The sequence below is a fragment of the Misgurnus anguillicaudatus genome, chromosome 10 (genome assembly GCF_027580225.2).
Source record: "Misgurnus anguillicaudatus chromosome 10, ASM2758022v2, whole genome shotgun sequence".
Classification (NCBI taxonomy): domain Eukaryota; kingdom Metazoa; phylum Chordata; class Actinopteri; order Cypriniformes; family Cobitidae; genus Misgurnus; species Misgurnus anguillicaudatus.
In genome coordinates, this window is record NC_073346.2 from 13,837,089 (window position 1) to 13,850,252 (window position 13,164).

The 13,164-nt window shown below is 37.2% G+C and overlaps 1 protein-coding gene and 1 long non-coding RNA gene across 2 annotated transcripts; both read left to right on the forward strand.

Moving 5' to 3' along the window:
- Nucleotides 1–703: 703 nt before the first annotated feature.
- On the forward strand, nucleotides 704–2,387 carry LOC141367346 (uncharacterized). The gene is made up of 3 exons (XR_012371702.1): nucleotides 704–1,030; nucleotides 1,120–1,215; nucleotides 1,724–2,387. It is a non-coding gene; the product is annotated as an uncharacterized lncRNA (long non-coding RNA).
- Nucleotides 2,388–9,888: 7,501 nt separating this feature from the next.
- On the forward strand, nucleotides 9,889–12,605 carry id4 (inhibitor of DNA binding 4). The gene is made up of 3 exons (XM_055211813.2): nucleotides 9,889–10,467; nucleotides 10,938–10,996; nucleotides 11,991–12,605. Exons 1-2 carry the CDS (start codon nucleotides 10,135–10,137, stop codon nucleotides 10,980–10,982), a joined length of 378 nt encoding a protein of 125 aa, XP_055067788.1. The 5' UTR covers nucleotides 9,889–10,134; the 3' UTR covers nucleotides 10,983–10,996; nucleotides 11,991–12,605.
- The last annotated feature ends 559 nt before the right edge of the window (nucleotides 12,606–13,164 follow it).

Below are 13,164 nucleotides of genomic sequence, written 5' to 3' on the forward strand. Positions count from 1 at the left end.
GCATTCCCATAATTGTTATGCTAACCTTGGAGAAGGGAACCAAGCCATTAGCATTTGAAGGAGCTAAATATTAGCCAAGAAAGGGGCTTCTCTCTTTTATGAAGAAAAAGTGCCTCTCTTTCCGACCATCTGTGCCAGCCATCGTTCCCTAAAGGAAAGAGAATATTTCACAAGAACATACACTAGAAAAGATAAAACATATTATTTACATAAATTAAAAATCGTTTTTCACCTTCCCAGAAATCTGTTATTATACTGTACTCTTTAAAATGCTTTGTTAAGCAGTAGATGCCATGCACACACACTTACATTTACATTTATGCAGTTGTTTTTATTTAATGCAACATACACTTTTTATCGGTATGTGATCCATGAAACCCTTGACTTTGCTTTATTGCTTTCGATTCTTAATTCTGGCTGACCAACAAAACAGCAAATTTTGATCCATGATCGTTTCTCAGCCCAAAGACAGGAGTAACCTCCTAACACTTTAATTTGGATGAATGACGGAATTAAAGAGGAAATCGGGCTGTGTGGTTGGATGAGAGTGAAAAGATGAGTTAATGAGAAGGGATCAGCATTTGGCCCCTAACACTCATTACAATCCAAACTCCTAATCCTGCAGCATTCCCACAAGTACGCTGTTTTGTTCCTTTAAAAGGCACATTCCTTCACAAACACTGAGGAGGAGAGAGGCGAGTAAGTGTGCACATGTGTGTTTATGTATGTGTGTTTGTGCTGGGAGGGGTTAAAACTCATCTGAGAACATGCGGAAAGGACAATCGATCGATGAGATGGAAAAGCTACGACTGGAATTTCTGGAAACAATAATATTCAGTTGTTTCCTCTTTATTCTATATCTCTTTAAAGGAGTGATGTTCGTATATAGACACCCCCCCTTCGATCCCTGTTAGCCGAGCATTCCATTCCACACGGCGGTGGTGTTGGGATCCGGATCAGAGCTGGGAAGAGGCCGTCAGCAACACTTAGGGGTTGCTCGAAAGAAAGAAACAGCAGATGGTGGTCTTTTGTGAGGGCTCCACTCTTTCACGGGACACACATACCTATATGAGAAAGAGCTCTCTCTTTAACTAATGCCCATTCTCACTCTCTGTGTAGGTATGAAGCTCTCTCAGCAGATGGTAAGGTCGTTGAAAGCTATTAATGTTCTTTTAGGAGACTGCAGGGTCCTCTACACCACTGCAAAAAGTAATGGTGAGTTCACTTAATATTGAAATTAAATAAAATCTGGGTCATGAAATGAAAAACCTCTTTATGTTGGCAGCATTTAGCTACAGGTCCAACAATATGTAATTTTTATTTTTATTTCAACCTAGCGTTAGGCCAAAAAGGGTAATTCATTCTATGATCCCTCCATTGCTTGGTCAAATGTATACATTTTCTGGGTTAATTAAACCCTATGGCTGAGTTCATCGCTTTTTAACCCAATGCTGGGTTGAAAATAAGGAAATTAGGAGTGTAAAGTTTCAGTGTTTGTTTTTTGCATTTCTCCTAAATCACAATGGCTTTATGTTCTCAACACTCAATGATTCATGCCCACAAAGCTTATTGTGGTCGGCACAAACATCACCTCATTAACCTTGTTGCAAGTATACATATTTAATGTAGCGTGGGCTACATTTTAGATCATAAAGTTTATGGTTTCGAGTAGTGTTGGTGAAAGTGTATTTTAATCTACAACTGCATTTGTTTTTTTTTAAAGTGAGATGTCGAAACGATATTCCCATGCACATGGAGCTTCCTGAAAAGTGCAAGACAGTTCATTATTATAAGGAACACGGTCCAACCAACTCTCAGTCATGGGAACAGGCGGTGAATGCGGAAGTTCATCATCTACTTACACAAAAGAGTAATGTGTGTTCACCGTCATAAACTAAAACAGATGGAAAATTTACTACAGTAGAGCAAATTAATAAAACTGTGTAAGCATAATATTTCATAAGCTGGAAAAGAGAAGCCTGCATGAAATTAAAATAGCTGTTGATATATTGCTATTCTGGCTTGTCTTCTGAAAAGAAAGTAATTTTATACTCTAAAAAATATTGCTTGGACTCAACAACAAAAAAGTTATGCAACAATTTGCATCATTTTTTTTTTAATTAAGTTAAGATAACTTACAACAAACTATATTGAGTTGGATAAATTGTGTTAAAACTAGAAGTTATTAAGTTGAATTCTCATAAAATTAAATTGCTCTAACTTGTTTTATCACATTATTTTAAATTTCCTTCAATCGTGGACACTGGTTCACATAAAACTACTAAAAACACTCTACCTTTTTTAATTAACAACACTTTAGAAGTGCAGAAGACAACCAGTCTTAAGATTTTTAACTAAATGCCTTCTGATTGTAACAGCATGTAAAATAATGCTCGTTGAGTCTGTTTTTAACTTGAGCAAATGCTCTACTCTTCAGCACACTGGTAACCTCTTAAAAATCAACAACATAACAGAAACTCTTTTAAAAAAGTTCAGAACATAAAACATTTTTAATCTTCTTAAAAATAACACCATATTTCTACATTTACTCTCACTATCAAGTCCCATGCAAATCATGGACCTAAAACCTAAACCTGAAAAAAATAAATTATCAAGCTAATTACAGTGAATTAATACAAATTAAATAATGTTTTAGACAAACTTAAATACATATTTAATTTGAAGTTACACACAGTATTAAGTTGATGCAATTATCAACATTATTATGTCAGGACTACTCAATTAAAAAGTTTGCAACTTAAAATGTTTTATTAAATCAATAATTAAGAATTTTTTAATTGCATCAATTACTGTAAAGGATTACTCCACTTTCTAAAAAAAAACAACGAGAATTTACTTACCCCCATGTCATCCAAAATGTTGATGTCTTTCTTTGTTCAGTCGAGAAGAAATGAAGTTTTTTAAGAAGCTTCAAAGGGGTCTAACTGTGGGTTAACACCAGACGCGAGTTCAAGGATTTGCTCAAGTAGATTACATACAAAGTCAATGCAAAGACGCGATCAGACGCGATTTAGGCAACGCGTTTGCCGCAAAACACGCGCTATTCGCATCAAACGCGTCTTCGCCAAGTTGAAAATATTCAACTCGAGCGAAAAATTTGCATGGCATGAAGTCAAATCCCGCGAGTAATCTAAAGCTAGTAACGCGAAGCCCCGCGTTTGGTGTGTACGTAGCATAATGATCCCAAACAAGGCATAAGGGTCTTATCTAGCAAAAAGATTGTCATTTTTGGCAAGAAAAATAAAATATATGTACTTTTAAACCACAACTTCTTGTCTTGCACTAACCGTGTGGAGCGCCAGCGCGACCTCGCGTAATGCGTAAGCACGTCGAAAGGTCATGCGCTACATATGTGAAACGCACATTTGCGGACCATTTTAAACAATAAACTGACACAAAGACATTAATTTGTATCATTTCACATGCAGCAACGTCAGAACGGTTCTCTTTCTTCACACTTGTAAATACTGGGGCGGATATGCATTTTTGACGTGATGAAGCATTACGTGAGCTGGCGCGTCACACTGCTGGTGCAAGATGAGAGGTTGTGGTTTAGGAGAACATATTTATTTTTGTTTTTATTGCCGAAAATGACAATTGTTCTGCTGGATACTGTAGGACTCTTATGCCTCGTTTGGGATCGGAAAAGTCCTTTGAAGCTGTGTTGAAAGGGCAATTTTAAAATGCATTGAAACTGTAAACTGTTGGGGTCCAATAAAGTCTATTAAATTAAGAAAAATGCTAGAATGTTTTCCTTAAAAAAAAGCGTAATTTCTTCTCGGCTGAGCGGGGGGGGACATCGACATTTTGGATGACATGGAGGTAAGTTAATTATCGGGATTTTTTATTTTAAGAAAATGGAGTAATCCTTTAATTAAGTAGTGTCAACAGATCCCCTGAATATTTTTTTAGAATGTATGTACACTGTAAAAAATTGGATCAACTTAAAAAATTACTTTACTGTAAAAAGTGAAAAATTGGATCAACTTTAAATAGGCTTAAAAATCACTCTAGCTTTAAGTTAAAATGTTAAGTTAAAACATAATTTTTAGGTGTATTTTTTAAGTTGATCCAACTTTTCACTTTTTACAATGTACACTGTCAAAAGTTCCTTGTTGCACTTAAATTTTTAAGTTTAATCAACTTGAATTTACAATTAATTTCCACTTTCTTGACTAATAAGGAGTTGCTATAAATGATAAAAAATAACTTTATTCAACTTTATTTTTATAATTTATATAAACTCTTCACTAGTCAAGAAAGTTGAAATGTATTGTAAATTAAACTTAAACATTTAAGTGCATCAAGGAATTTTTACAGTGTAAGTAAATAAACTGAATTACAATAGTTTTAGATAGTTAAAGTGACAGGTCAGCTAAAATTATAATTCTGTCATTAATTACTCAGCTTTACTTAATTATTCAGTTCAACCAGAGACCGCCATGATCTTCCAGTTTACTCAATGCAGATGCTTATTTATTGTGCATGCTGTGTAGGTGTGTTTATGCCTCTGTAAGTATATGTCTGTGTGCTCCCATGCAAACACATCCATCTTCAGGAAGAGTCCAATGCTTTGAAAGTACAGAGCTGTCACTACATCACAGCATTCAGGATCACACTGCCTCACCATCTGAGTCTCAGACTATTAAGTCACAGCAGCAAATATATGAAAAGGGTGGAGAGTGTGTTCATTTATGTTTATATATGAAGGCGTAAGGGTATAATAACTGCTCATGCAGGTCTTTCTGTAAATACACTTAACTCCTGTGTAATGTATGTTAAGCAGGAACATAAGAGACAGTCAGACCCACTAAATAAACTTCATCACCAGCGATGATGACAGAACAGGAATCACCCATCACAAATGACAACAGTTTGTGTCACTGATCGAAGCGAAGATGAATTACGCCAAAGCTAATATTGAACATTATGAGGATTTGTTTAGTCTGCCCGTGGAGCTTGGCAGCAACACAACAACACTCATACAGGCTAAACAAACGACAATTGTTATCATCTAAGTTGTCTGGAATAGGGAAGTTATAGCAACACAACTGTTTACAGAAGTGAAAGTAACATGTGCCTATTAAGCATTGTGATGAAAACCAGGTCACATGTCTGCTGCATAGGAGATTTGTTAAGACATCAGTCACTGTAAAAACAAGGTCATCATAAGTGATCGCCCAGAGGTCACAATAGACCAACTAAGTCTACCGGCAAGTCGTGTTATAGTAACAAATATTTTGATTAATTTATTTGTGTTTAATGACATGAATTTCCGCAATTTTTCGTGTTTCTGGAGACGAATGCTATTTTCGTCCTTCCCAGCACGAATTTCTATCAATGGCTTTTTGTGTCTGTGCCACGACTTTCTTTTTCGTGTCATTTTATTCGATTTTTTCTCATCGTTCTTTCCTATTTTTAAATCATTGTCGCTTGGGGTTAGGGTTAGATTCGGGGTATGCGTTAGGATCTAATTTTATGCATTGTTTTCTACATGTTTTCATCCACTTTTAAAACTATTCTCGCCTGGAGTTGGGGTTAGGGTTCGGAAGTCACAGAAAGTGATTCTAAACCAAACCCTAAGCGACAATGGTCAAAAAATAGAAAACAACGATGAGAAAACAAAATATAAAATGACACGATAAAGAAAGTCGTGCCACAAACACAAACAGCCATTGAAAGAAATTTGTGCTGGGAAGGACGAAAAAGACATTTGTCTCCAGAGACACGAAAAACAGCGAAAATTCATGTCATCAAACACAAATAAATTAATCAAAATATCCGTTACGGTTACTATGTATATTTGTCATTTTGTATTATTACTGGTCTATGATATAAAGTGAATATGCCTGCATAAAGGCTTTTTTATTGTATATGTGTGTGTAACTGACCAGATTGTGCTGATCTCTCAAGAATGCAGATGTACAAATATAAACTGATCTACATTATTTGCAACTTGTTGTTAATTTCTGTATCGCTGGTGTTATAACACGAAATCACAAATAAAACAGACATTGGTCAGTCAAACTGAATGTCCCGCCATGTCCTCGTGTAAGCATTTTTTTATAGTGCCTTACTTCTGATTTTTATCTGCAAATTAAACTGATAAAAAAATAATCCCTAGCTGTCACTGGAGCAGTAGCCTACATGAAGGCACCTAAAGATGTCATATTAGTACCCCAAAAGTCTATATACACTCGCCTAAAGGATTATTAGAAACACCTGTTCAATTTCATATTAATGCAATTATCTAACCAACCAATCACATGGCAGTTGCTTCAATCCATTTAAGGGTGTGGTCCTGGTCAAGACAATCTCCTGAACTCCAAATTGTATGTCAGAATGGGAAAGAAAGGTGATTTAAGCAATTTTGAGCGTGGCATGGTTGTTGGTGCCAGACGGGCCGGTCTGAGTACTTCACAATCTGCTCAGTTACTGGGATTTTCACACACAACCATGTCTAGGGTTTACAAAGAATGGTGTGAAAAGGGAAAAACATCCAGTACGCGGCAGTCCTGTGTGCGAAAATGCCTTGTTGATGCTAGAGGTCAGAGGAGAATGAGCCGACTGATTCAAGCTGATAGAAGAGCAACTTCGACTGAAATAACCACTCGTTACAACCGAGGTATGCAGCAAAGCATTTGTGAAGCCACAACACGCACAACCTTGAGGCGGATGGGCTACAACAGCAGAAGACCCCACCGAGTACCACTCATCTCCACTACAAATAGGAAAAAGAGGCTACAATTTGCATGAGCTCACCAAAATTGGACAGTTGAAGACTGGAAAAATGTTGTCTGATGAGTCTTGATTTCTGTTGAGACATTCAGATGGTAGAGTAAGAATTTGGCGTAAACAGAATGAGAACATGGATCCATCATGCCTTGTTACCACTGTGCAGGCTGCTGGTGTAATGGTGTGTGGGATGTTTTCTTGCCACACTTTAGCCCCCTTAGTGCCAATTGCCACGACCTACCTGAGCATTGTTTCTGACCATGTCCATCCCTTTATGACCACCATGCACCCATCCTCTTATGGCTACTTCCAGCAGGATAATGCACCATGTCACAAAGCTTGAATCATTTCAAATTGGTTTCATGAACATGACAATGAGTTCACTGTACTAAAATGGCCCCAACAGTCACCAGATCTCAACCCAATAGAGCATCTTTGGGATGTGATGGAACAGGAGCTTCGTGCCCTGGATGTGCATCCTACAAATCTCCATCAACTGCAAGATGCTATCCTATTAATATAGGCCAACATTTCTAAAGAATGCTTTTAGCACCTTGTTGAATCAATGCCATGTAGAATTAAGGCAGTTCTGAAGGTGAAAGCGAGTCAAACATAATATTAGTATGGTGTTCCTAATAATCCTTTAGGTGAGTGTAAGTACCAAAGAGTCCATATCCATATTATTAACTACTCAAGTGTACATATTGGTACCAAATGTATATACATCTCTACCCAATTGGTACCTTTAAGAACTTTTAAAAAGGGTTTGGACAATAAAGGACAATAGACAGGACAATAAAGTATCATCAAAGACTGTGCCAACATTACATTTATTCTAAGATTATAATAAATTATTAAGAGGTTATTTTACAAATAAATTTGAGTCTTTGGTAGATGAAAAGAAACATTTGTAATTTTAAGTTTGTAATAGTAGCCTACCGGCACCCATCAGTCATTAGCCTGTCCTGCCCGGTGCAGAAACAGAGAGGGATAGTGTGTGTGTGTGTGTGTGTGTGTGTGTGTGTGTGTGTGTGTGTGTGTGTGTGTGTGTGTGTGTGTGTGTGTGTGTGTGTGTGTGTGTGTGTGTGTGTGTGTGTGTGAGAGAGAGAGAGAGAGAGAGAGAGAGAGAGAGAGAGAAAGAGAGAGAGAGAGAGAGAGGTATTCTGGGAAAGGTTACCATCAAAGATTCATACACGCGTCTCTTTTGAAGAGCTGTCTTTTGAAAGAGATAGTGTGTTCTCCTCACCTGAATGGAAACAACACCACTCAACTCCATGAAAGCTAGCAATAAACACAACCAAATTGCAATTCTGGACAATGTATGTTCATAGAGTTTAAAAGAGCTAATGAAAAGATAAATAAAATATGTCAGATTAATGGTTTTCGCATAAATAGTGCCATGCATTTGTATACCTCATCCTTATGGATTTATTGGCATCCTTTTATTATGCCTAACCAATGATTAGTTACAACACCAGCGTGCTTAACTAAAACATTCAATTTAAAGTCTTTCATAGATCTACGTTAAGCACGTAAAACATTCCTTCAATGGCCTTGCACGTTGTCTTTTAAATAAAGTAGCCTATTACCAGCGAAAGCAAGTTCTGACTAAACAGGAATAGAACGCTGAGGACTTTCACAGTGATGTGCTAATTGCAGGGCTTTATGCATCGTAAGTGGTTTTGTTTTCAAAGGAGGACGCTAGATCTACGTTTTGAGGACCCCTTTTAAGAACATGACGGATAGCGCTATTTGCAAACTCTTTGCACCTGCTATAAGCTTGAAAGTGCTCGAACAACCCACCTGCAAGCAAAGTTTTCATGACAAGGAATCCTACCTAATACGTATCACACACCGATTTAGTATTACAAGAGGCTAATTCATTGAGCTGAGGAAAGTGAAAGCAGATTTTAACTTGTTGCCACCAAAGGGATGATAAAAGGCGGGCATTTTTATTGCCTTGGCAACTTGCCCATGCTATGTGAAGGTGGACCGTGTGAATAAGTGACATCACGGGACCGATGCCAGACCGTCTGCAACGTGAGACTCGTGAATCTACTGTAAGGACAGCACAGATCTGGATCAGGCATGCACTTTTTAGACTGGTGTATAGAAATGAATGAATAATTTCTTAAAAAGCATTATAATTGAAATGCTCTTTTGAAATATTCCTGAAAAAGAAAATTTACAGAAAAATAATATGTTAAAGTATTTGACATCCTTTATAAGTGTTGAGTGAGTCAACCAATCAAGTGTGAGAGATCTAGATGTGGATTTAATCACTTTAAATATTTGTTTGGAAAACAATGTCCTCCTCCATCTTTTGTTTGATGAAGTGCTTGTACACTTCAGAAGTTTGTAGATGGATGTTATCAGATTATTTACAAAAGGTTCACAAAATGTTTTAAAATTACATGTAAAAATTTAAAAAAATCTTGTTATTTTAACTTTGTTCAAATAAAAACAGGTTTACATTTATTTTATTATTATTATTATTTTGTATGCTTATTTCGTTTATTTTCACTGTTTAAATGTTGCTAAAATGCCACTAAATAGCTTATAACATACACCTTATCCCATATTGTGTCACTATTGGGGCATGTTGTCACATAAAATCAATGTGTGTTTAATGAATGTGTATAAGCATTAATGACTTACCCTGAAAATATACCATATGAAAAAATTGCCTTCTATAGTTTATTTATTAAAATTTAGTATAGGTTATAGTAGCCTATATTATATTAGTCTAATTACCACACTTTGTAAATGTATACTGTGGTATTATGGTATTCATTATAGTGAATTGATAAACTGTAGTAAATACAATAGTGTACTTTAACATTTAAAATGGAAACACTATATATTCTAGGAATTTTAATACGTAAATACTTATACATTGTTTATAATGTGTTGTTATATGTGTTGACATTATTTTAAAGCGGTACCTTTGTCGTTGTACTGTTGTGGACACACACACACACACACACACACACACACACACACACACACACACACACACACACACACACACACACACACACACACGGAGAGTTTCCCCCAGTAGCCTCTTTTCTTTCTCCCCGAGACCCTCCGCAGTTATAGGTCGCGCGCTGCTCCATCATCGCGGGTGCGCGTGACTGACCGGTTTCTCGCGCGGTTGGCGCCTCCCCTTTCTCTCTATATATGATCAGCCTGAACTCCTCATCTGTCGTACACTGTGCGTTCAGACTCACAGAGGAGATGTGCTCGGGATAAAACTGCGCTCCTTTCTCGCGTGCACCACTTTACATTTTGCGCATTGAAATACGCCGCGTTTTCAACCGAAACCTCTTGTTGTGTTTTTGCTCATCATTAATTTTCGCCTATTTATTTATAACGATGAAGGCCAGCGCACCGGTTCGCCCTCATAAGGTTACCTCCAGCTGCAGTCCGCTCTCCATGCGTTATTTGTCGGAGCGCAGCCAATGCAAAATGGATGAGGAGGATCACTTCTGTCTGCAGTACGACATGAACGACTGCTACAGCCGACTCAAGCGCCTCGTGCCCACTATACCCCAGGATAAGAAAGTCAGTAAAGTGGAGATCCTCCAGCATGTCATTGACTACATCCTGGACCTGCAGCTGGCGCTGGAGACGCACCCGGCTCTCCTGAAACAGACGAGCCCACCCGCGTCCACACGGACCCCTCTCACACAGATCAACACAGAGCAGGTAAGCACGATCTCATAGAGGCACTTCATGGCTATTAAAATGACTGTAGTGATCGTGGTTGTGCCCAGTATCCTCTTTACGCATGAAAGTGACTGTAGTGTGTTTCTATAATGCACCACACAAAATAAGATGATGATGTGTCAGATCAGAGGCCTGTGTTTTCTTGTTGAAACATTTTATGTAATATCTAAAGGTTATTTCTCTAATTTATTATAGACACTTCATACAAAACCTACACATTTATTGTATATAACATTATACACACATGCAGGAATATGTGTGTATTATTTAATATAATTGTTTATATATATGTATATTTATTATTCTGTTGTCTTATGAATAATGAATATCAAGTTGAAGTAATTGACTCCATGTACAGATGCTTATTGATGGCAATTGTAGCTCACAAGACACCTCACCCCATCCTGAGCCGCAGTAAGATTAAATGCACCTGTTTTCTTTGCTTTCAGAGGACGACGGGTGTCAATACGGAAGACTCGATTTTGTGTCGCTGAAATGTTGCACACTGGTGAGTACAACAAATACAGTTTTTATATAATAGACTTAAGCTCTTTTAAGTCTCACCTAAGGACATACAGTAATGTTATGTATAATAATCCTATCAGCACATTGGGTGTGACGAAAATTTATTCTTTAACACTTCTATGCATTCCTGTTCATATTTGATTTTAACAATAGTCATGTTTTGTGAATAATAGTTTTAAGCTCATAAAAAATATTTCCCATTCAATCTTAGCATTACGTCTGGCGTTCCTATAATTTTACATATTAGCCAATTAGTAATAAAATACGATTTTGTATGTTGTTCATGTGTTTTGTTCTCAAAATATTTTTTAGAATAGATTTTTGGGAAGAATTATTTATACACTATAGCTTTTGCTACAACGAACCAGTGTCATGTGCATCTAAAACACACCATGCAAATCTTTTTCAATGACGCACTCATTTAAAACATCACCCTGAATTAAGACTGTACTAAAAAAAGGTTGCCCATAAGGACCACAGCCGTGTACAAAGTATGATAAATGCATCTTTATTTCACAGTTTTAGTTATTTTCAACTACAAGTAGTACAAGACTAAAATGTCAAGATAATTGAGTAACCAGCAACAGAGCAGGCAGAACGTGCAGCTGCAACGACTGCAATTATTAATAGAGGCACTAGAAAGCGCATAGATAGAAGTTATTACCATAATATTTTTGTTAGCATGAATGCGGTTTTATTCTGACTTAGGCCGGATTGTAACAAGTGATCACAAGTACTGGCAGCCGCTCTGACCAGCTGTACATCAGTGTTAAAGCAACCGCTTCAGAGTGAAGTGTCAGGGCTGGTTGGCCTGCAGCTGCGAGGTTTAGCGGTCCAGGCCCACGCAGCGCGGTGCTCGTTGTTTGCCCTGGTTTGTTTTGGGTTGTTGATCAAGCACGCTCTCTGTTTTGTCGGTGGCGCCAGTCAGTCTGGAGCAGACAGTTCACACACCCCTTCTATTCATTCCTTTCTCGCAGGTGTGCACTGAACCCATCCAAAGCCAAGCCCAACTTCACCAGGGACTCCTACACACACCAGGCCCGATCACATGGGAGGGACCAGCACTGAAACTAATAGCTACTAAATCATAATATGTAAACGTTTTAACATCGGCCGTCAAAGACGTAGCGAAGCCAAACAGATTTCTCCTGTGTCCCTTATACTCAGTGGGAAAAAAGCCTCATTTCGGACAGAGAATCCCCCAGTGCCCCCTTCTCTAACCCCACCGCTGGAATTCTACTTAAACGTCAGGCCGTAAAGCTTTATGAATAAAGTGTGGAAATGTAAACATCTGACATCAATTGTTAGGTGATTTGTGTTAAACAGGGATTTCCCTGCAATTACGCTGTTTAATATTTGTATAAACGACGATACGTGTTGGGAAATGATGATGCTGTATATATATCAAGAAGCAGGATGTTCTATAAATGTATGTGTAAGAAAATATATGTTCAATCAGCTGATTGTAATTATTCTAAAATATTTTTTATGGAAAGGTGTTTTGTTCTGTAAATATTGTGTTTTCACATACAGTAAGTGTAGTGAATGATTACATGATGTTCTGCTAATAAAGGTCTCACATCATATACTAATTTGTTTGTGCGCGGTTTTCTTTCTCGTGCGATGGGTCGTGAGCACAATTACTATAAACATATACATTAAACGCTTATTGTTCCACTTAAAGATGCTGTCTGTATATATTTAGAAATCAGTTAACAGCATTGCAGATGAAAATCTCACAACTGCTTTATTAAAGTTATTAATTATCTGTTATGAATTAGTCAGTATTACAATCATTCATTGATGAGAGAGGAAGGAATTTGTTTGTGTAAAAAATAAAATTTCACAAAATATGACCAATCTCTATTTTCCATTATTGATGGAGGCTGAATTATTTTTCAATAAAGGTGGAGGATTCATTTACAACATGTAGAAAAGCCATTCCAGTTTGTGCAGAATATTGAATAGTATGGTGTCTATATTTGTATTAAAACAAACATCTTAAAGCTTATGAGTTGCTTTCCAGATCTGAATCTGCCTACAGCAGCTCAAAATATAATACACAACCTTGAGTTTTTAATCTTTTATGATATTAATAACAATATTGATATTTTTTCGATGAAATATGTTTGACCTCTATCTATTCACAGC